Genomic DNA, 24,562 nt, shown 5'->3' on the forward strand with positions numbered 1-24,562 from the left:
CTCTATGATATGGCCCACAATCCCCCACCCTTTGGCATCCCCATACAGAGACCTCTTGGACCATGCAGTAGCTCCTTTCTGTCATGTGCTCTGAAGCGCAGTCCCCTTGGAAACCAAATATACACATACTATCTTACTAAACACAACAAGGATAGTAGTAACTATTCTTTATATTATTCGGAGCAATATGTTTTAATTTTATTGTTGGAAGAGATATTATGTAACATTTTTCTATCGTACACATATCTACAGCAAACATTATTTTCTAGGCTTTTATAATCCTGTTAAAAAGCAGTATTAGATGAGGATCTCCACAGCTTTTATGTTTTATTCCAAACTTTTCCTCTCTAAACGGAAATATTTTTATTCCTCATGACAATAAAATCCCACTTGTGATCAGTGATATTTGTACAGACCTTTCTGAAACACGAAGCAAAATGCTGAGGGAATGACATTCCCAGTGTAGAGTTCAAAATAGAATAAATAATACATCATTACAAAATCTGTCATAACTAAAAGAAAAAGAACAAAAAGAGGAATCACATTTCATTAAAACAGCATTTCATTCAACTTTCCTGTGATTTTAGAGGATGGCTTTTCTCACCCTAGATCTGGCAATGATCACAGATGCTGATCACTTGTTGTTCTGTTACCATCTTTTCAGTTAAAAACTGAAGCGTCTTCAGGAGTGTCACGGGGAATTTTAAATGACATAGCAGCAAATGGCATCAGGTTCCGATGCTATCAAAGAGAGCAAGCGGTAATTAGAGCGGTTGGAGTGGTGCCTGAGCATGATGTGGTGCTGCAGCACTCAAACCAAGCAGGGACCTCCATGGGGAATTTTTTGGACAACATAACACAGAATGCTGCTCATGTCTTCTGTCATAGCCAATTTTATATGCTTGAAACAAATGTATTACGGTTAACCAAGAGCCGGCCACTGGAATACTCTAAGCTGAGTATTGTTCCTTCCTTTGTCTGAAGCTCACGCAATGTGCTGTACATTTTATAAGAAAGCACTTTTCTTTCCATCTCTTGAAAAAAAAAATCAACATCGCCTTAGGTTTCATTAACAATGTCCTTCCCCCTCAATAAATATGTCTATATGATTGCTTTATGCAATGAATCAGGTGTGAAGCCGACATGAGAAAACTCCCAGATCATCATTCTGTCCTACAAGGAAACTGTCGTCATTATTTATTTTAACTCCAAAACTGCAAGTGCCCTGGCAAGATATTGATAGAAGCTTGCTTTGCTAGTGCATACTGAGACCATTCTCATCATCTAACATGAACTCTCAGCCACTTCTGAGAGAGACATGAGGTCAGTGGGGATGTAGGCCCTAAAGAAGAAGCTTCTTTAGAAAATTCCGCATGTTCTAACCTTTTGCAGATCAGCTGGGAGACCCATGGCAGCAACGATCTAAAAGATCTTCATGGCTAGAACTCACAGTGTAGAAGACTTACTCGGTACAGTGGGCAGCAAGCAAGTAGAAGCAGGCATCAGTATTTTCTTCTTAGGTAGCCAGTGTTGAAACCTGTCATTTCCCTTCTTTTGTTCTTTCCAACAGGCACTTTTGTTACTGCAATAATAATGAGCTCATCCCAAAGCTTTATAAGAACAAATTAATGTCTCTGGTAGCTTGAGTTTCACAATAAGCAGGGGAGCTGCCAGTCTGCTCTCAAATCTCCTTCAGCTTTCTTCTGTATTCCACAGAAGTTTTTCTAAGAGTTGTTCTTAGATTTCATGAAAACTGAAACAAAGAAGTTGTTAATAATTCAGTCTCATTACCCATCCAATTAGACTCTGGATGAAGGATATAAGGACGAGTGTGCCAAACTCTGCGGATTGTTGGTATTCCAAAGCAATTAAAGCAGTTAGTGCCTAATTAAGTGCTAATTTATGAATTGTGCTGTCTTATGGATGATAGAAATCTGGCTCAGGCTGGAAAACAAGATTTTAGCTATTACACATGAAAGCACCTACTACTTTTATACATATAAAACCTACTTTGTTTCATATGAGTCGAGTGCACTGTGTACAACTAGATTAAAGTCCTCTCCTGATTTGGCTGATGTCCTCTTACAGTTTCAAGTGTTTCCCTAACATTCATTTTCCTGTATCCTCAGAAGTCACAGAATAGGCTGGAAGACAAGCTGTCTGGCAGCCAGTTTCCCACATTTCCTTCAAATGGCAAACTGAACTGTCTTCTGCAGTAGCAGAGTTGAGAACTTATTGATGCTCACAGTATCTTTATTCCCTGCTTCACAGAATAATGGAAATTTTAGCTTGAGCTGAAAAAACAGGAACCAGCAGCAACTGTTTGAGCCAAGCTTTTGAAGGAGGACCTTCCAAGCTTCCTTGTATACTACAGCAAACACACATCTTTCTTTTCCTTGTAGGAAATGTTCATATCTTGAATCCCAAAGAGAAGTAATGGTAAGTTTTGGAGACTTGATCTCTTCACAGACCCGCCAGTTATCTCTGACGTAGCCCTTGGGAACGGTCAAATTGCCACAGCTGATTTGTGTTCTTGTTACATACAGACAAAAACAAGTCCTTCTCATCTTCACTCTTCACCGCTTCTATGCATTTGCCAGAAAGTACGTGGACAATCATTCCATTCTACAATGTGAGAGGAGAAGGGGAAGAAAGAACAAGTAAAACATAAGAGATTTCCAGTAAAAACTAGGCCATATTTCTGATTTTTTGATGTATAATAGGTCACCGGTAATGACTGGTTGTTTGAAAACATGTTAGTATTGCTCTAAACATGATCGCTGGGTTTAGCTTTGAGCCCAGGGCATTGTGAGAACACATGGCTTCTTTGGCAGCTGACAGGATTCATAAGTGCAGAACTCTCGAAATCTCTTTCCCACCACTGTTTTTTATTTTCTACGTGTAAATGTTGTCATCAGCATCAACTACAGTATCAGAGTCCACAACATTTGAAGAGGACCAGTCCTTCTCTTAGGAATCAGAACAAATCACAGCAGGTATTGTACCTGAGGATTACAGCATCCCTACAACTACACTGACTTCTGTTTTCTCAGGCTGTCCTGGAGCCTGAGCAATTTTTCAGTCTTGCGAGGAGTTCTTACTCTGATGGATGGAGTCTGAGTAATACTGAGCTGTGATTATAAGAGGTTTGTCCTTCTCTTGCAATACAGGGGCCATTTTAAAGACTTCCCTACTTCCATGGGGCTCTTATTTGGAAGAACTTGGGATTCACAGTGCCTTCCTCCATCCAAAAGTGGTGGGCAAGGATTTATCCTTCTGTTATTTTCACCTCTCACTTTTACAACCCAGCCTCTGACTGTATTGCTATAAAGCCAGTAAGTCAAACAGTTAAAATAAGGGTATGTGAGTGTAGGTAATTTGTGTTTTTAAACCAAATGTATTTTCTACAGGCAGTGTAAACAGATTAACAGCCTCCTAAATTTCCTGGGTGAAAATGGTACAGAAGTGAAAATTGCCCTTCAGCTATACCATCCCTTCCCTACACACGAATCCTGCTAGTTACCCAGTGATCACACAGTTGCCACCAGCAGCCATCCCCTTGTGGCAGTCAGTACTGACCTCCTGGATGTCCCAGTGCTGCTCGCTGTTATCTGTTTCCTTTGTGCAGTTTTGAGGGATAACCTTCCCATGCCTGACACCAAGGCAAAACAGCAGAGCAGGCCCAAGACGGATTTCCTTCATGTTGTTGTATTCAAAGTGCTGGAAAAAGGAGGATTTGTTTGAACAATGATGGAAGGCCATCCCAATTCATTTTGAATGTTCACTCCATCATTAATTTTCCCACTCCTGTTTGTTAGATGGTACCCAAACATGAATGAAGGAGACTCAAAAAGGCAATCTCCTCAGCTAATTTTGGCATAGCTACTTGCCTGAGACTGTTTTTCTGAGGAAAGACTTTGTGGACTGTAATTACACATGAAGTAAACCCATTCTATAAGAAATCTTTCTAGTTTAATAAATATTTGAACAGAGAGGTGTTTCTAAAGTGTCTGTACACATTACAGTTCAAAATGTGCCTGCAGCTCACCCTGAGCTCACTGTGAGCAGTGAAACTTCATTGGGACTTAGAGTAAATATCTGCAGTCAGTCTGTACTGGTTTGCCTTTGCTTAGTGCAAGAACTTGCTAGTCTAATGCCACCTTGCCAGTCTACATAGATTTCCCTCCAGTCTTTTAGGCAGTGTTTTGGGCACTGCCATTTCTCAAATGGTGCTCAGCAACAGAAAGATGGGGAACATTGCCTTAGCACACACCTAATTTTAAACACATTATTTCCATGGATGTCAACCCAAATGCTTACATGGTTATCTTCTGAACAGTTCCCTAAGTCCAGTGTGGTGCTTCTATATATAAAATGTACAGTACCTGGGTGAGGCTGTTACTGCAAGGAGAGAGTTTGATAGAGCCATCTTCCAAGGCCCTTCCAGGTCTGTAATCCGCACAGAAGCCAGCGCCAGTATTGTAAAGCTGTAAATAGATGTTTATACTGAAATAAAGCACAGATATCATGAAAATATCCTTCATCTACCTAATTGTTTTTATGATTACATTCCCTTATCATATATAATTTTGCATATAATTCAGGCAGTATTATTTTTCTTTCAGACTGGATGTTACACACTGATCTTGCAAAGTGATCTGATAACAAGGGAGAGTCTCGCCAAAGGTCAATGTTATCTAATGAGCTTTAAGTTAGAGATACCCACTTCTGGTTTTAACTATGATGATGGTTAAAAGAAATCTGTCAGACCTACTTCTTTGCTAATGGAGAATTTGCCTTCAACCTGACATGGCATTTAGCAAAAATACAGATATTCCAGAGGGAAAAAAACATTTCCCGTGATCCGCAGTTAGTTATGCTTTTATCAAACAAGCCTTGATAATAAGGAACAGGCAAAACAGTAGAAGAATGCAGTGAAATTTGTCTACAGATATCAGTGTGTGACTTAATTAGTAAACCTGTTGCCTTGTTGAGGGGAAATCCTGTCCAGTAGAGTTTCCTGGAATAAATCCATCTTTTAATGATTTTTAAAAGATTGGTATCACATCCTGTACACAATCTGCAAAGGAACTGCAATTACTATCACCTCTGTCTTTGGGGGAAGTGCAGAAGTGGGGAAATGCTTCTTTTCCTTCATACACGTGGATCAGCATAGAGAAATCCCAGATGCTGTTTCAATTGCCATCTGAATGGAGCAACACAGTTCTTTTCTGGTTTTTAATGACACTTAAAGAATCTAAGTCTAGGATCTCTGATCTGTGATGCCAAACTATAAAGTCTGAGCTCATCTCTTGGATGGAATTTAAGGTTTATATGAGAATTTGGACTGTCTGTGCTCTTCAGTCCTTTTGTTTCTTCTTCCATTCTTTTCAAAGCTTTTCAAAGTGGGAACTGCCTCTCACAGTACAGATATTGATTACCTAGTACTAACTAGTGCGTGCAAGTGATACTGGGGTCTTCAATGGAAAAACACAAATCCTTTTTCCTGTACATTTTCTCTTACCTTGCCAGATAGTCTTGGTGTATTGTCAGTCCAGGAGAGCTCAGGGTACACATTTCTTATAAACCACTGGAAACTTCTGCAGCCCAGTCTCTTCTGTAGCTGAAGACGCTCACTGCAGTCTGGTTTCTCTGCCTTCGTGGAGAAAGCACAGGGCAAAAAAGGTTACTGAGACACTAGAAATGAAAATGACTACATAGGAGTTATTTCCACCACTTCTGTCCTGCATGTTAAACATGATACATATCTCTCAAGGTCAGGCAAAAGAAGAGGACCAGCTGTACTCTTTTTCCAGCGTTGTGTTTCAGAAGTAGCACGTGCTGTAAAAACAGGTATTTCCTTTAAAACTGAAGTTATCCTGCAAGATACAGCAGACTTCATCATCTTTTTAACTAAAAATATCTGGGCCAAATTTGATACTTTTTTGCACTGGAATGAGTGGGATTCAGATTGTCATTCAGTACAGAACTTACCCCAGAATTAAACAACAACAAAAGAGTGTCAGTCCTCTGTTATCAGAAAAGTTAAGAACAGAATTCGGCTGAACATGAAGCTAATCAAATAATTATCTAGCAGTTGCTAAATGCAGTTGTTAAATGTGTTTTGTGACTGTAAAGGCACAAAAATGTCGAGCTTTATGTATTTTCATAAGCTGCACACACACGATCCTAGCAGCAACTCTGTTCTGAATGAAGACAGCTACCATCAACCCTTGCTGCAGCTATGGGCATCGTCACTGCAAGGGACTGAAGGGTCTGAGTGTCTGAGGGTATTAAGCACCTGAAGATGACCAGTAGGATTCTGAAAACCTCCTAGGCAGGTAAGTGCCTAAACTGTAGATATAAAAGCATACAAAACACTTTTCTAAATCTCTCAGCACCCAAATACTACAAGACGTCCCACCACCTTTAAGTGTCTTTCTCCTCTTTCTTGCCAGTAGCGGATTTCCCCTTTCTCATTTAATGTAATTTTAGATTCCAGGACAGCAGTGTGGATTCCTGTCAGAAATCAGAATTGGGAACGTAAGCAAAAAATTCCTTGTAAATAACTTTCCTCAACTCAGCCATTTCTCAGCAACCTTCAGGAAATAAAAAGGCCTTTGCCACACGCTTGATCATCAGTGACAAACAAGGGCCTGGGAGATGAAGAAAGAAGCATCGGTTTTTAAAGGTGTGTATCAATCATGCCAGCCCATGTTAAGTTGCACTGGCAAATCTTGACAGTTGCAATATGCTAAAGAGAACCTCCTCATTTAATGTCAGCCTCACATTCAATAAGCAAAACAACAAAGTTCAGCAGTTCAGTGCCTCACAGACCTGGCCCCAAGAGGTTTCTTTGTAACAGGGAAATAGAGGAATAAAATGCTTCCCCTAAAAAGAGATGTTTCTCCAGAGGCTGCTTTGGCTGAAGAAGGTGATAGCAGTTAATCTCGTTTTGTTGTGCTAGTTACAGTGTGTATTTGATGCTGAATAAGTGGTGTAAATAATTTAAAGAGACTCATTAAGCCAATCTGAAAGGAAACAGTGCTTGTAAATAAAACAAACGAAGCACACACACACACACAAGAGAAAAAGAGACTGGCTGAAACCATGGAGAGCTGCAGAGAGCCTTATTAATCTGTATTAATGCTCATGCCACAGGTGTCCTGTGCAAGATGTAATTTTGACCATAAAATGGGAAGACTTATAAAGCTGTCTAAATGGGGCTCGTTTTTTATTTCCAATGTTGGGCAATGCTATTTCAAGGCTCATAGTGGCCCATAGGTGGCTCCGCTCAGACTTGCCGTGCAATCAATCCTGCAGGGCTCTCTGCAGCACTGGCAGCAGAACAGCAATAATGTCACTGCTTGCATGTGTCTTGAACAGCATCTTGTTGTACTGACAGGCTGATGGTATTGGCTGTGAAGGAAAGGAATGGAGAAAAAGGCCTTTTATGTTCTGGTATTCTGAACATCTAGGCCATACAATTGGTCATTCAAAGGGGCATCATGCTTAGAAGTGCTAAAAGTACACTGGCTTGAATAAACTCTCAGGCAAAAGGTCATGGTGCCCATAGGTAGTAAGTGAAATCATTGATGGCTGTAGTTTTAGCTCAGAAGATTGCTTCTGAGTTGACAAGAATGGCCTTCAGGAAATAATTAAATGATTTAATCATAAAAATCATCTTAAAAGACCTGGCTTACCATCCTCCTTTCTGTTAAATGGCTGTAAATCTTGTGAGACATACGAGAGAAACCAAACCACGGCTTGTTGGGCAGCCTGAAGAAGGAGTCATTTGGAGTCAGAATCATACTCTAAGATACTGGACAGCTTCAGCAAACAACTCTCAGGCACAGGTTTCTCTTCTTCCTGATCTAACAGCTCTTCCACCAGCAGGTTTTTAAAAAGGAAAAACTACTTGGTGCCATGCCTACTGAATGTTTGACTGCACACAGGCACACACGCTACCATCCCACCACTGTCGCCTACCACAACACACACTCCTTCCCTCAGAAACAGACCACTGCAGATGTCCTTACCTTGCTGATTAGGAAAGCCACTGTGTCATTCCTGTAGAAGTTCTCTTTGAAAGAACCCAGCCAAGTCTCTGCTATTCGGATTTTGTTCCTCACAATGGCCTCTTCATAGGAGAAAGCATGGGGAATATGATTTCGATAGACATGCCCAACACGGGAGCATGGAATGATTTCTACAGAGCCACCGCAGAGCCAGGTCTGAAACATAGGTGAAAGTGTAAAAAGAGATTATCTTCTATGTAGCTAGTAAAGCACAACTGGCTTTACAGACCAGTTATAGTGAGAATGCAAAGCCAGATTAGAGTCGCTCATTGAGTTAAAGCCTGCTCTGGGCAGCAGCTGAATGTTAATTGTCAAAATTTCTAAAGCATCTGAAAAGAAGAAGCTCCTTTTCTATAGATTCCCCTCAGGACATCCTAATCTGTGTATTCCCGGAAACATGGAATACCGTGATATGCTTCTTCATGCACTGCTCCTCACAGATGTGGAGACACAAAGATACTGTGCAAGACAGACCTTTGATTTGATGCAGTATTACCATTTATATGCTTTTATGTTTTCCTGTACACAGACAGTGCAGTGTAATGAGACTTGGAGGTATGCCTTCTGTTGCCTTGGACTTTAAAGACTCTGCGCTTTGTGTCAGCAATTTTTATTGCTTTTTAATATCAATTACTCTTCGTATCCAGCAAAAACTAATGCACACAATATAACATAAACAATTTGGTACTTAAAGTAGATAGCAAAGAAATAAAAGCAATTTTTCATGTTATGCATGCCAAAAATAGATGAGGCAGATCTCAGAAGGTATCTAAGCCAGTAACTCTGACCTCAGGCAAACAGAGATAGTGAAACTTCCTTCTCCTGACATAATGCTCCTAACTCACAGCATCTGCATATTCTTGTATAGTCACAGAGCACGAGGTAGAATTCTGGAAGTACAGTGATATTTGCCATGCCTCCAGAAGTTCTACACTTAACTGCCTTTATAAATCACTTCTTGCCTTTTCATTCAGATCCCTTCAAAACCCAATAGTTACCAGCATGTGATGTTTTAATTAAGGTTCTTACCCTTATAGATAGCTCTAGATTTTCCGCTCCCCACATGGTCATGTCAGAGTCATAAGCTCCAATGTTTTGGAAGTAATGTCGATCCATGGCAACTACTGCACCAGCTACTGCAGGACTCCTGTGTAGATAGGTAGCAGTTTGGAAGTGAACAACTGTTCTGGACAGAGAATTATATGAAGGATGAAAACCCCACCATTTCTGTGGTGGAGTTAATATCAAAAAACTATTGAATATTACTCCTTATAATCTCATACTAACTAATTATCAAAGAACAATTGGAATTGAATTCTGGGATTTACCTGGGGAAGAGAGCCAAGCTCTGAACTGTCGAATCAGGCTCAGAACAGTAAGAAGTGTAAAGTATATGTATATTCAAAACTACAGATACACATAATGATTAAGACTTTTAACTCTACATGGTCAACATGGTCATTTCCCTACAAACCTCAATACCTTGTCTGGTCAAGTTGCAGAGTAGTTGCTTCTGGTTGTGTGTAAGATATTTGACATGCTGAAAGCAGAACAGCAATCTACTTAGCATGAACGTTAAAGGCCGAACAATCATAATCTAAGCCAAAAACCCATCCTCTTTAAAAATCAATAATCAAGCAAATGCAGGTAACCATGTCTCTCTTTTATTAGCTGGAAGAATGCCCAAATTGAGTTGAGGTGAGCAGAAACATATTGGCTAATGAACTGTTACCTGATAGGGCTGATGGGAGACTGTCGTACCTTCTCTTCATGCTCTGGCACTGGTTCCCAGTGAAAATCTAGTTTCCAATCAAAAACACCTCGATGCAGCCTCACAGAGTGATAGTACTGAAAAGTCTTCCAGTCTATGACATCTATGATAGGGGAGACGACACTGTTTCTGAAAAAGACAACATAATTTCTTTTTATAGCCGAAGAATAATTTCACTACTATGTTAATGAACAGTGGATCTCCTTTATGACAATGTAAAGCACAAGCTCTCCTCTAGATGTTGAGTGCCCTCATTTTCCCTCCTGATAGAGCTCAGATGCTCCAGGCATGGGAATACTGAGCCTGCAGTAATGGTTCTGAAGATCAATAATGTATTGATAACCTTTACACTGCACTGCCATTTGAAGACTAATCAGGATTTTGCTATGTGTTAACCATCAGAATTCTCATAAAGCAATTTCACACAGAGCCTTCAGCCTTTGAAGTTATGGATGCAAAATTTACACTGAAGGATGATTTTGGTCTCATACACTTTACCGTCCTTTCATCTTCCTCTAAACGTTCCACACACTGTATGAGTTTGTCACTTCAGGCCAATGAATTATGTGCTTTCACTTATTTTGTTCTGCTTGGTTTTTTTTGAATTAACTTCTATCACTGGTTTTGTGAAACATTTTCTGTTTGTGCAGTTTTCTACTACACCCTCAATGTGCTTTCACTGTCTCTGTGAGAAATTGACTTTTAAGAGCCACTGTGCTGTGAGCAGCAATCCTTCAATTGATTTCTACCTCAGGTTAAATTTGGGTTAGTCGGAGATGAGGTATTAGACATGTCCCCATAGTAGACCTGTCATGACATTTCACAGTGTGCATTATCCTGCAGTGTACTGGCAATTTGGAAAAGCCATCAGTATTCCTCGTTTCCAGGTCAGTGATGTATCACATTTGGAAATTTTCAGAGTACAAATACAGTGGGCTTAGAGACTGCAGGGAAAAATATATAGAAGAACAACAGTATCCATTTCTGCTCCTTTACACAGAAAGTATAGCCTCTAGTCTTAGTATAAGGGCTTTCCTAGAAGGCATTCTATAGAAAATGTAAGTAACATTTGCTAGGGATTAAGGTGAAAAAAACCATACTGTAGTCAGTGGAGGAAAGTCACCTCAGACATCTCTAGTGCAGTGAGCCATTTGTTCGTTTCAATGGCAGAGGCCAGAACCAGCTGAGGGAGCCGGCAGCTCTGGGTGATGGTCATGTAGCCCTGACATATTTGTTCTACCTTTACAATCTCTATTGTAACTGGGTATTTTTTTTTAGTGATAGGATCAGGGAAGCTCAATGATCTGTTTTATCACAGTTGCCATTTACTGTAGATAATTTTAGAACCCCACAGAGAAAAAGAGATTACCGATCTTCAGTGAATTGTGTGAAAATGTACTATGCAGACAATAGCATCAAAATGATTCAGTTATTCCTTTGTTTCCTAATAAGAGCAAACTGCCCTATGACGAGCTAAAGGCAGGAGGTTTTTAAACAGAGAAGTGATTATATCTCTCCATTCGGGCATAAAATCAGCCTATGTAATATATTATAATAGGTGATCTAGGAAGCAAGCATTGTGTTTATAAATAAAACAATTTCATGGTCACCTTTGGGCAACATTTGTAGGCAGCGATTTGCTGCCATTCTTCTGCAGGACTCAAATAAATGATCCTAAAAATAATAAAGCCGGTATCCTCCCTCAATTCTCTTGATGAAAGCACTGTGATACTGTTTTGTAGCCAGGACAGGAGCCACCACCTCAAACTCAAGTCAACAGGAGCTGGCTTTATAATGGAAAGCTGTATTTAACCTCACTAACAGCATGAAAAGGAAACTAACTGCTTCTAGAAGTTACTAAAAGGTAGCGCTTTGGTGGACTTACTTACACAAGCAGGTGTTTTTTAATTTGGCATGCTGAGAAAATTCCAGCTAGCGGATGAAATGGATGTTATCAGACTAAACTTCAAAAAATGAAATATCACTATAACTGTAGTTCCTACATCCTGCTGCATTCTCCACCATAGACATCACTGACAACTGTCTGGTTAGGAGAGTACCTGGAGGTGGATGCTTCCCACCTGTTCAGTGCTTCTTGCTGAAATGCTATCGCTGCTTGTCTATCCATTCTCATCCAGAGAGGACTGAGGAAACAATGACGCCAGGTTAATTTATTTCAGAGTTTCAGAGTCAAGAGGGAAAGACCAGGGCGGTATGCCTGGGTGGAAGCCAGAGGACGCAACGTAGACTAAACCATTCATAAAACCCTGGTCATGAAGATTAGACCATAGCTGCATATGCAGCATAGCTCAGATGCAGACAGTGTGGATACTCATAATTATACTTAGATATATTCTGTATCAGACTGTCCAGACATTTCAAATGATCCTTCATTTTCACATCCAACCAACTTAAACCTGTTCTTCTTTTTGCATCCACCTTAAATTTGTTGCTGCTGTCAAACTTCAAACTCCAAAGACACTCCTAGCATCAGTGCAATTGCTCATGTGAAGTCACTATAGTAGTAGTTCTTGCTGAAGCAACCATTATTTTTTAATGCATGCTTTTACTTTGCTTGTCATTGACTATGACAATTCCATGTTAGGCAAGAAGAATACCTCCACTGATGTCATGGTTCTGGGGAACAGGCAATTACCTGAACTAAATATAAATTATGACACAGAAAATAACAATTTTTAAGTCAGCTGTAAAAAAACACCTCACTGGATCAGCCATATTCTAACCTGGCTAAATTCAAACCTGAAACAGAACAATATAAAATCAAATATCCTTTACCACAAAATTATACAGTGTAAATTGATTACTGTGTTTTAAAGCTATTACTCCAGTAGTTGTTTCAGCACGCCATGATAAAGTGTACTCAAGAGTATGTTTTTAAATGTAATGCTAGATCCTTACATGGTATAAAGTGGTGTAGCTTTGCTGAAACCTTCTTTAAATATTGAGGGTGCCCTTGTGATCTGAAATAGAGGAATCCAGTAACGTTATCTTTTGTGAAAACTGGACAGTGTTCAGTTTAATCTTAATCCAGCAGTGCTTTACATCCCATTTGGTAACAAGCTTTTGTATAGGAAAGCCTTTTTTAGATCTGTTTTCTGCATCTTCAATGATGGTTCGATCTTTGTGTGGATCTAAACGCAAATCTGCAGCAGAAGGTAATTGAAAGCTGGAAGATGTTCTCAGCTATTCTTCTTGTTTTTAACTGAATAACTGGCAGACAGTCAGCAGCTTTTCGGCACTTTGAAACGAAACACATTCTGGCAAACTACGGCTAATTTCACTCTGTGGAATTCAAGGAAAGGAAAAAAACAGGAAGCTCAAATATAACTGGCAGCAAGGCTTTGAACCACTTGACTGTGGCGGTACTAATCTGCGAATATTTCGAATGCTTGGCGCACACAGGATCTGCAAAAGGTCACAATTCCATCAAAAGAGCAACTCGAGCAACAGCTATTTCCTAGTTTGGGATTTCTCGACCGAATACAATTGTGAATGAAATATCTTCTCATGACCCTTGCAGTCAGCATGGACAGTGTGTTCTTCTCTGTTAATAAGTAACACACGAAGAGGAAGAGCTAATTAACATGTTTGTGTTGAAGTCGTAGGCAGACGTGGTATTTTGAAAGTGTTTTTTAGTGATTCATCCAGTAGATAATTTTAATCTGATTGAATCCTCCCCTAAGCAAGGAGGAACAGCAAAAGCAAACAGGAAAATGCTGTATTTTCCTCAGCCAGTTTCAAAGTGGCTCATTCCCTGCGGAAATAAGATAGCTTAGAAATCCAGACTGCGTGAGTTATCTGGCTCTGCCACTGTTGCCTTTTTACACTGGACAGTCAGTGCACTGTTCATACCTAAATCCTCATTTCTTCTACTTTCGTCAAAATTGATAGCTTTTGGCTTTAGATTCAAGTTTCTTTACCCCATCTTCTTTAAAATAGGTCACCTGCTGATACTGATGAGCGCTGTGAAAGATTGTAAGGAGATAGCGCATCTTCAGATAACGCACCATGTAAGTGAAAGTAGTGCGATTGACAAAGGGAAGCTATAAAAAGATCAGGCCGAAAGTGAATTAATGGTTGGACTGAACGATCTTGGAGGTCTTTTCCAACCTCACTGATTCCAGGACTCTATGAGTTCCCAGGGAGTCGGCTGCTGTATGTGATGTAGGTTTTCGAAACCAAGAAAAATAGCATGGAAATGCATGATTAAATTCATGATGGGGTTGTATGTCCTCTGGATGGACAAATTCATACTTCTCCAAGCCTGTGAGATGGCTAAAAACAGATGACTTACGTGTCTGATAGCTTGAAAAGCTGAGAGATGGTCCACAGAAAAAACAGAGAGCTGGACGAAAAAAGATGAAGGAACTGTTCATTGCAAAATATTTTCCATCTCCCTGGTGTAGTGCCATAAAACCAGCTCCACTCACTCATCTTTTGAGCAGCACAACTCTGTATCTATTCCTGTATCTATAAACAGAACCTCTGCTTGAGTTCAAGTCTAATGAGGTATCTCTCCATTGCCATGTTCATTTCTTATTCAGTTTAACATAACTTCATTAAAAATTAGTGACCTAAAATCAGGGAGCCAAGTAGAGACACTTTGAATTTTAGAAACTGGAGAGGCTTCTTTTGATATTGCAGGCTTCAGTTTCCTAGCAATATTGGAGCTGTGCTGTAGTCAGTGCGCTGGCACAGAGGGAAATAATAGCTGTTGCGATGAGGAGCAGGGGAAAGGTCCTGAGGACAAGCTACCGCTCTGCAAGCCTTCCCCTCTGGCAGTGTTATGGTGCCTATGCCTTTCCTAGAGCTGGAATTCCTTTTCAAGATTGTAATCAAGGCTTATTTTGCACCACGCTTCTCACCTGGAATTAGGTGGGAATATAAACAGTTGTCAAATGAAATGATCTGTGGGGCATCTCATCTAGATTTTTTTAATGCTGTTCAGGTGACTGTGGTATTCATCCTTGAATAATCAAATGTCAAGGAATGCTTTGCAAATCACTGAACCATTCTTGAGGTGGTGCAATAAGCCGATGCACAGCATCCCAATCAATTTGTTTGGTGTGGTTCAAAGAACTGGTCCCAGCCAAGGAGCCCGTAAATGCACATGTGATGACTTTGGAAAGGCATAATTCTTTTGGGATTAATGAATAAAACCACCATGCTGGGAAATGAAATGCAATCACACAGAGCAGTCAAATATTTGAGAAATCTGCCTGTTCCTGCAAAATTGGGTAACATTTCTCATGTTTGTCTTGTCTGTCATTGCCACAGGTTAATGAGAAATGGGGATATCTCCCTTTACATGAATATGTTCAACTCAGAGTGAGGTCTCCATGTAAACATCTCTGCATTGCTAAGGTCATAATAACAGTGGTAGACTTGCTCAGGAGTGTAGAAAATTGGGCTTGATCAGTTTTCAAAGTTAAAATCTCTCTCTCAGCTCCTTTAAACTCCTTCAAAGGACGGCTATTTGGAAAGGCTGCCTTTTTCCTTGCCAGCTGAAAATTCACTTGCTCTACATGATTAAGTGTTTTCCCCATGCTGTCCCTCCAGCAAAAGTGCATGGATAGCAGCTTGACTGGTGCAGCCAGAGGAAGAATGAGGGGTATTTCACTGGTTACTCTAAGCTTTTTTGTCACTGTGTTTTCCTCATTTGGGCTGTCTTAGGAAGTGGATATGATTGAATTTAACAGCTTCTCGACTGCTAAATGAAGCCAAGTTGAGGAGTGATCTCCATGCAAGCATTACAAGCAATTTAGGAAAAAATAACAAATTAACTTCCTTAATCTCCTTGAGGAACTCAAGGATCGCAAAAATGAGCTCAGCTGTACATTAGAGAGTAGGCCCAAGCAGCAACCTAAACATATAACACTCTGAAAATACATGTGTGTCTTCCTGAGTGAGTTTGAGACACGATGATCTTTAAGGCTCCCTTCCAACCCAAACCATTCTATGATTGTGTGGTTCTGTATTTACCTGTTGCTGGACAGCCTGGCCAGGAGCGGCTCCAGCCAGCCCTTCTGACACTCGCAGTGTGAATCCATGAAGACGAGCACATCTCCAGTTGCCCGTGCAGCTCCGAGCATCCGACCTCGGATGACTCCAAGCCTCTTGTTGCTCCGGATCAGCTTCACACCATCCAGCTTCGAGATGTATTCGCTCAGGGCTGACTTCAGGGACCCTGTCATTAATAGAATGGTCTTTTTTAGCTTCGATTCAAGTTCTTACTAGAAAGCAACAGGTAGTAGGAGATGTTGCTTGCTTGCCAGTAAAATGTTCTGGGAGCATTTGTTTTACACGGTGATGCAGGCCATGTTCCAAATATTCCCACAGCAGTGTAACGTCAAAGAGAAGAAGAGACTAATGGAAACTGAGATTCACTAGGTGTGAAACTGTTCCTATGAGAAACTTAATATCCCCCTCTCCTGTTTTCACCAAAAGGTAGATGTTCTCATCCTCTCATAAAAGACACAGATCAGCATGAGATACAGGTGTTTGGCTTTCCCGAGCACTTGGGATTACTTTAGCAATGTGGAGTTTTCCACTCCTCACTTCAGCCAAAGTCCACGTCTGGAAATTATTATACCAGATCTGGTCCAGTAGGAAGATTTGCATTCTGTGATCTTATTTTAAAGCAAGAAAGCCTCAGAGTGATTGAAAGTGATGGGGAAGAAAAGAAACATATTTCAAAGTTGAAAGGCTAAGTTGAATTCTAGACATGGAAGATTGAAACCTGGCAAGCCGCTTAGGGCTCTCTCCCTGAAGGTCCCATTTGCCTTTTATTCTCTTCATGTGCTACTTGGAGGTGAACAGTTTCTTCCCTGCAGCTTTGGAAAGCAGAGATCATACAGAGAAATGGGGTTACCTTGCTGGCTCAGGTCATCCACTAGGATGATATCCTTGAGGGAGGCCTTTGGGGCTGTGTCAATAATGCTGTGCACTGTTCTCAGCAGAGTAGACCAGGCTTCATCATGGAAACAGATGATGACACTAGCAGTAGGCAGGCTGGAGTCATATTCTTGCTGTAGGCACCTGTATGGGATCAAATGAGGGAGACACTAGAAACACTGTTACAACTGGCTACTTCTTTTCTCAGACCAGAGTTGCAAGCTACACCTACATTTTCAGGGATTGAAACCAGTTTAAGAATCATAGAATGGCCTGGATTGAAAAGGACCACAGTGATCATGTAGTTTCAACCCCCCTGCTATGTGCACCAACCATCAGACCAGGCTGCCCAGAGCCACTTCCAGCCTGGACCTGAATGCCTCCAGGGATGGGGCATCCACAACCTCCTTGGGCAACCTGTTCCAGTGCGTCACCACACTCTGGGTAAAGAACTTCCTCCTAATATCTCACCTAAACCTCCCCTGTCTCAGTTAAAAACCATTCTCCCTTGTCCTGTCAATATCCACCCTTCAAAACAGCCATTCCCAATCTCAGCTCAGGAAACAAAGGAAGTATTAAGGTGTTTAAGACTAGAACATGAAGTGAAAATATGAGAATGACATTACAAAAATCAAAATAAAAAATATGAATATAAATGTTTTGCTGTATCTTTCCCTTCTGTTCTGGCTGCAGCAGCAACAAAGAGCTCAAATGATCCAGAAGACAAAGAAAGAGGAAATGAAAAGACAACAAAAGCGAAGGAGAAAGGGTGATAAAGTAGATTAACCAGCCAACCCCTGCCCCTTCCATATTTTCTCATGTAACCCACAAAAGAGCAAACTGAAATGCAGTACCTTTAAGACTAATAAGAAAAAAAACCTCATCTACACAACATATCAGCGTAACTGTGGACTGCTTGACTCAGACCACAAGAGAATGAAGCCTGCATCCCTGTAGAACAAAGAAACAGACCTCAACATAGGTATTTGATCTTAAAAGACAAAGGACACACCGTGTGGGAAGGAGGGTATTCATTTTCCAGAGAAAGCTCTCAAATGCCAGTACATCCCTTTTGCTTACATTAGAAAATGCATTTAAAAGCGTTTTAATTCCTGAGTTGCACTCATCTACTTTTCCAATTTGTTTAGCAGCAAGAACTTCTTGAAGGGATGGCAGAATTAGGTACAAATATTCACACCTAACTCTGTATGTCATCTTGGTTCCAAGGCCACTAAGCGGTCCAGCTCTGTATCCGCTGTCTGTTCATGAAAGCCATTTATTTGGTTTTTATCTGCTCCATTGCTCTTTCAGAATTTTCATACTGCCAAGCAAATCACCAAACAGATTTGACAGTGGTTATTAAGCAATTAGTTGCTCAGCTAGTTCAACTGTAGCAGAAGCTCATGTCAGGGATATGATTTGAATATTGCTGTTTATTACCATTTTACTTAATGCTTCAGTTCATGAACTGGACCCCATCATGTTAGACAACACCAGCCACAAACCTGCTTATCTTTCATTGGAATCCACAGTCTGAATGATTTAATAACAAATAAAATGACATGAATATTATAGATATGGTTCTGTAATCAACCGTGTTGTCTAAGAATTGTATGGAGAAAAGGATACTCTCATGACTCATCGGTATCTGTATTTTTAGGCAGAATAATCTATAGATAGTGAAGAAAGTGAAGATCTGACACAGTCCTTTTATTACCAGGCAGCTTCCAACCAGGAATACTCAGTATAGTTATACCCACCTATGCTTTCCACCATAACACTGCATGGCTTTGTTGCTTGTATTGTAATTACAGTGAAAAAAAATAAAATGAGGCTGTGTGGAATCTTAATTGGAAGAGAATTGAAAATGACTGTACTTGAATATGTGGCCTAGGTGGTGAGTATTTAGTTGCCATGGAGATTGGAAAAGGCTCACTATATAGATATCTAGTCTTCAGAAAAAATTGAGAAAGGGTGCTGGTATTCAGAATTGCCTTCCCTGTAATTTGGAGCAGTTTCAGCCTGTCTATCATAAAACAACATCTCAAAAAGTCGGGGCTGTGACTGATATAAGGCACGGCGATTTAATCTGATTTGTGATAAATAAGGAATTGTTGCATGCAGATACGAACCGGAGAGCAATTCTGAGAGGGCAAAGGCTCTGCCCTGCCAGCAGCAACTCCCACTCACCTGCAGGGAAACAACTCATTGAGATGCAGCTCCCAGCAGCACTCAAGTGGAAGCTGCGCTTTTGTAATGAAACTTAAATTTCATTTAGATACTTGTGTGTCTGCATTTGCCTGGGTACACATAGTTTGATGCTCAAGCTCAGGAGAGGAAAACAGACTTTTTTTTTCCACGCAGAATATGGTTACTCAAAGTAAATAGGCTCCCCAGGGAGGTGGTTGAATCGCCATCCCTGGATGTGTTTAAGAGCCGTTTGGATGTGGTGCTCAGGGATATGATTTAGTGTAGGGTTGTTAGAGTTAGGGTTCTGGTTAGGCTGCAGTTGGACTTGATGATCTTCAAGGTCTTTTCCAACCTGGGTAATTCTATGATTCTATGATTCTATGATCTGATTTATCCATTGGATAAATTTGCCCATTGGAGAAATCAGTGGGATCAGTCAGAGTGCTGGAACAGATACAGTTTTATGCATCTACTTTCTGAACAGTAGCATATGTTTATTATTCCCAGGTCAATGTTTTTTGACCTGGGAAGGCATGCAAAGAGATGTGGGGTATGTTAGAAAATGGGGTCTGGGCAGAGAGGTCTCAAGTATCACATTCCAGGTGAGGAAGTTGGATCCAGGGCTATCAAGGCAAAGCACAGTCAGCAGGCTCTGCTTTGCTTCCATTGGAGCTCTATAACCTTCATATGAAAGGAAATCAGAGTTCTGCAGCTCCAATGCAAAACATAACAGAACAACGGCTACGTGTATCTCACAGCATTTACCTCACATCTTACACTCTGTTTTAAATGCAAAAAGGAAGTATGTAGATGTGAAGTATGGTCAGCCTTACTTTACAGCAGTGCTTGAGTCTGAAGAATTTGTCATTTAAAGTGAAATGAGACTGAGTCCATGCAGGTGACTTACTGAAATTTCTCTAACTGGTTGCTTTCTCTCTAATAAACAATAATTGACATTTCAAGCAACAGGATTCCACAGAAAAAACATAACAGACATTTTGATTCATTACTGCTTCACTCTCAGTTACACCAGTCTAGAATGTGACTGATACAGCTATAAACTAGGCCCAAAGAGCGAATCATATTTAAAAAACATCACTTTGATTGCATGTTGCTCCATAAAGGACAGGGCTGGCTTAGAGGTAGACCCCCTCTGCAGGTTTACGATCCGGATTTAGACCTGAACTACTGAGAAGCTTCAGATGTTCAGATCTGTGTTTTCAATCCGGGCTTCTATGAGCTGTGGTGTTGAGAGGTCCTTAGGCTTTCACTAAGCAGACAGGAAAACCCAGCCAAGAACACTGAGACCATGGCTTGAATCTCACGTGAAATTAGCTAAAACTACCTCTTGTTGGATGGCCCTTCAGCTGCCAAAGAAAAACTATTCTTTGGCTCACAGCACCAGCAATAAAAGGGGGTCATTATTCCTCCTTTGAACGCTACGTAGTTCAAAGAACTGCCAGTGAAGTATGGCAAAAAATAACTTAAATAAGTTGGTGTGTCATTATTCAATGGAAATACCCACATTAACATTGAATCTAGTCAGCAAATGTAGAAAACACACCATCTTTATCTCTTGCTTTAAGATTGTTCCCTGAAATTGGAGCCACCATCTGCCTTCAGACATGGGAAAATGACCACTAGAATATACAATAAACTCTATGAATTCAATGTTTTAAAATGTTTTCTGGCATATCTTTCTACTGTGCCCTATGGGAAAGCTGCAATAGCTTTTCTTACAGGAGGCAAGAAATGAAGATAGCCACCTGCACCCTACTCCTTCTCCAGTGGGCAGGGGAGCGTAGACAGCTCTCTGCCTGTTGTAATGAAGTGGGATGAACTGTTCCTCTTGGGCTGTAGAAATAACTGGCTCTCAGGTCTCTAGGCTTCAAGCACAGTACACGGGGCTTCAAATGAAACACACGGGGCTTCAAACGCAACGTGCTGAACTTCAAATGCAACAAATAGGATTTCAGATGTAGTAAGTCTTTGGCGTGGCTTCACAGTGCTGTTGTCAGGCCTGGTCATACACAGTGGCCTCCAGCTCCCATTCTCCCAGGAGCTGCCTTTTACAGTCACAGAACCACAGAACGGCTGAGCTTGGAAACCATCTCTGGGCCCACCTGACCAACCCCCACCCCAGCAGGGATACCCAGAGCAGGCACCCAGGCCCACATCCAGATGGCTTTTGGAGATCTCCAAGGAGACCCCCCAGCCTGTGGGCAGCCTGTGCCAGTGCTCAGTCACCCATGCAGTAAATCGACATCCACATGGATCCTCCAGTTCGCCCCCTGCCTTCATGCATTTACACACAGATAAGCTCCCCCTCTCCCTTCACAAGGTGGCGCTGCAGCCCGTATTCCGCCGCTCCGTGCTGCCACCTCCGCGGGGCGGGGGGTACGGGGACCGGAGTGATGGGGACACGAATAACGGGCACCCAAATAACGACAGACATCGGCCGCCGTGAGGGCTGGGACCCTTCACCTACAGAAGGGAAACCCGCGGGGGTCTCTCCCGGCTCCTGCAGCACCTGCCTGCGGCTCGGGGTCCGCGGTCGGGGCGGGGGGCGCGGGGCGGTGCAGAGGGGTGCGGGGGTGTCCGAGCTGCAGGAGGGAGGATGGGAAGGAAACCGGCCGTGAGGAGAAGGGGGTGTATTTCCAAGTGGGAAACCGCCCAGTGATGTGGGGATTGATTAGAGAGATGCGGGGTTCGGGACGGCGCCGGGGAAGGGCAGAAGTTTTGTCCCAGAGGTGAAATAGGCGGTGTTACTTACAACGGGTGTCGTACCTCAGGCAGCTCCCTGCGCAGAGAGATCCGCTCGCTCAGCGCCTCGTTAAAGCCGTGGGTTTCCAAGCCGAGCGGCCGCTCCCCCGTCGCAGCCCCGTTGCCGTCCCCCAGAGGCAGGGACAGGAGCTGGGACTCGGGGTCCTTCACCTCCGGCCGCCTGCTTTGCTGCTTCACCACTCGGTAGCCTTTCCTGGCCTTGCTGTGGTTCCTTCGACCCGTGGGGGACACGACGGCCGCGATCAACTCATCCTCCCGCAGGGAGATGAAGGGTGACAGCCCGTCCAAGGGGTAGTACTGCTGGCTCTCTTGGGTCTCCAGCATCTCTTGGGTCTCTGCAAAGTCCACCCGGTGCCCCTCCCGGGGGTTGAACTCCACAGGCTGGAAGGTCCCGTCCTTGCTCCGGTTGCTGGCTGGTGGATTCAGCGTTGTAACCATCAGCAGCAAAAAGCCCAGCATCAGCAACAACAAGAGAAACTGCAGCTTACGTGATCCATATCTGCACTTCTTCCTCAAGAACATACTGTTGGTGACAAAATGATACAGACTGTCATGTTAAATATCACTTGGATCTCGCTCAGATTCCAGTGCTCGGGTTGCAGCAACGCGCTGGTTTTCACTATCTGCCAAGAGGATTTCTTGTTCCCCTCACATTTCACTGATGCCGTTTCATGCTTTCCTCTCTATTTACAGACAAAATAGAAAACGCCTATTAATATTGCACTTACTGTGGTAAAAGGCAGCATGGATCCAATGAGATGGAGTAGATCTGTTGTTAGGGAGTCCCGGCTCAGTCAGTAAAGAGCACGTTTAGCAAATGAAAAGAATAGCTTAAGTTTAGATGATTTTTTTTTCCACCTTCTTAAATTCTAGGTACAAAGAAATCCCATTTCTAACAGTTTCCTTCCAGAGTATTTCCTGCTGCTTCAAAGTTTCCCATCTCTGTCTGCCTTCATGTGCCTTATCTCTGAGAGCAGATCTGACAGCTTTCCCCCGTCTGAGGCTTCAAGTTCACTGTGATCAACAGATGAGAACTAGCCGGTCCCTGACTTTGCTTCACACATAACTACATCACTCAGTCAGGAAGCACTTTGCCAGACATAATACAGAGCAACGCGTGCGTCTTTCTCCTGGTCCTAATGCCCTCACTCTTCTTATCCTATCAAATCCAAACTCTGTGCAAGCTGTCAGAGATGAAATACAAGAAGCAAAACGCTGTGTTATAAAGCAAGTCGAGGCACACCGCGAACCACTCCACTCCTGAATAACCTTATTAAGTTACGAATGCTCCGAGTGAGAAGCGAGAATTTTATAAACTGAATAAAAGATGGATTGCACATGATTTATTTAGTGTTAGATTTATTCACATGGTAATGTGCTACCCGGAGCATAGGAGGATATTTCATCTGCAATAAATATTTACAGCTGCTAGGATTTTAACACTGACACAAGGATGCCAAATTATCACCTGGCAGACTGAAGCTTCCTCATCCATAAATTTGGTGTTGCACAGGGAGCAGCACTTCAAGTTTTCAATAGTCCAGGAATAACACGTAGAAAGCTTGGGCTGGAACAGCTCCTGACACTGAAAGAGAACAACTTGTGTGATTAAATGGGGAGCTCAGCCTCTGGAGTCTGTTTGCTAATATTGCTGGCAAGTGCGTTAGTGGGCACTGACTGTGGTGTTTTTTTGCTGCAAGATGGGTGACTGTCCAATGGGAAAAGGAGGGAGACAGTCCACATGCCTCAACATCACATGCTTCTTGGTCTGGCAGAGATTAAATATGGGAGTAACTCAGGTGTTACCAACCCTTTTGACACTGGAGATGTGGGATGTGATCTTTTTTTGCTTATCTTGTAGTGTTTGCTTATTGAAAAGCTCCAGCTCTGGGAGGCTTGTGACTACTGGGGGATTTTCACATTCATCTCTTGATTAAAAAGGGACATTTCTAGATGTTACAGGTAAAAGAAAAACCTGAAGACATGAATGCAGTATACTGAAAGGAAGCTGGGAATTCATTTCCTTTCCTTCTGCATCACCTCCCTACAACCTCCTCAATTCTCTGAGTTCAATTTATGGTTTCCTGATAAATGGCTTTCAAAAAACCAAATAGGAGAGGACACCAGTTTTTGAGCTAAAATGAGTCATTGTCTTTGTAAGGAGGGACCGGAGTGAAAATTGTTGGAGACATGCAGTGTCTGGCACTTGTGTGCTCCCTTAGCTGTCTTATACAGAACACCTCGAGCAAGTGAGACCAGTCTGCTGCATCTTAGCACCTTCCCTACCTCAGATGTTAATATAATATTATATATATGTATATATATAATATTGCTTTGATCATATTCCGGTAGAAGGAGAATTTAGCCAATATTTTGATACTTCACCATTGTGCGTGCCTTCCCTTTTGAGCTAAATTCACAGAAAAAGTAACATTCCAACCACCTTCTCTCTTGAGAATATCGCTCCTTATCCTTCTTCTCATAGGAAAAAAAAAGGTGTTGATGAGGGGAGCAGCTCATATTTGCACAAAAGAAAATCTGAGCTCAAAAGCATTCATTTAAATAACAATAGGTGTCAGCCATAGAAAGGCAAGGGGAAATGGAGACCTTTCCGAGGCACTCTGCAAAATGTTCAGCTTCATGGACTTCCATTATCAGGTATATGGGGGAAAAGAAAAGGAAAACCTGAAAGAAGAGTGTGAGTGGAATAAATGGGAGAATGGGCTTCTTTTTCTATTCTGACCTATTTGTGTATTTTTTATTTCATTTAGTTGTAGTTTTGCTCTGGCTAAAATATTGAAACAGCGTTCTGAAACAACTGATC

At 41.8% G+C, this 24,562-nt stretch overlaps 1 protein-coding gene across 5 annotated transcripts; it reads right to left on the bottom strand.

The window, feature by feature from the left end:
* Positions 1-167: 167 nt before the first annotated feature.
* On the bottom strand, positions 168-23,364 carry GALNT15 (polypeptide N-acetylgalactosaminyltransferase 15). Of its 5 annotated transcripts, none has more exons than XR_014943621.1 (11): positions 23,207-23,364; positions 21,728-22,261; positions 16,742-16,908; positions 15,853-16,057; positions 9,840-9,978; positions 9,108-9,225; positions 8,040-8,234; positions 5,525-5,656; positions 4,386-4,487; positions 3,580-3,720; positions 168-2,625 (listed from the first exon to the last, which is right to left on the bottom strand). XR_014943621.1 is itself a non-coding variant. In XM_015853814.3 (11 exons), exons 1-11 carry the CDS (start codon positions 23,227-23,229, stop codon positions 2,479-2,481), a joined length of 1,932 nt encoding a protein of 643 aa, XP_015709300.1. In that variant the 5' UTR covers positions 23,230-23,364; the 3' UTR covers positions 168-2,478. The 5 variants fall into 5 exon arrangements, 4 of the variants coding, with proteins under 4 accessions (XP_015709300.1, XP_015709302.1, XP_015709303.1 ...); XM_015853814.3 differs by having other exon boundaries at positions 9,811-9,978; XM_015853816.3 differs by lacking the exon at positions 23,207-23,364 and adding an exon at positions 22,467-22,774 and having other exon boundaries at positions 9,811-9,978.
* Between the last annotated feature and the right edge of the window lie 1,198 nt (positions 23,365-24,562).

Source organism: Coturnix japonica, chromosome 2 (genome assembly GCF_054131305.1).
Source record: "Coturnix japonica strain WE chromosome 2, WE-NBRP24, whole genome shotgun sequence".
NCBI lineage: Eukaryota > Metazoa > Chordata > Aves > Galliformes > Phasianidae > Coturnix > Coturnix japonica.

Coding starts and splice junctions, on each gene's coding strand:
- GALNT15 (XM_015853814.3), bottom strand. CDS start 23,229: ATGAGGAAGCTTCAGTCTGCCAG. Junction 3,721..4,385: donor GCAGTAACAGCCTCACCCAG/GTACTGTACATT, acceptor TCCTTTTTCCAG/CACTTTGAATACAACAACAT. Junction 2,626..3,579: donor AGCACTGGGACATCCAGGAG/GTCAGTACTGAC, acceptor CTCACATTGTAG/AATGGAATGATTGTCCACGT.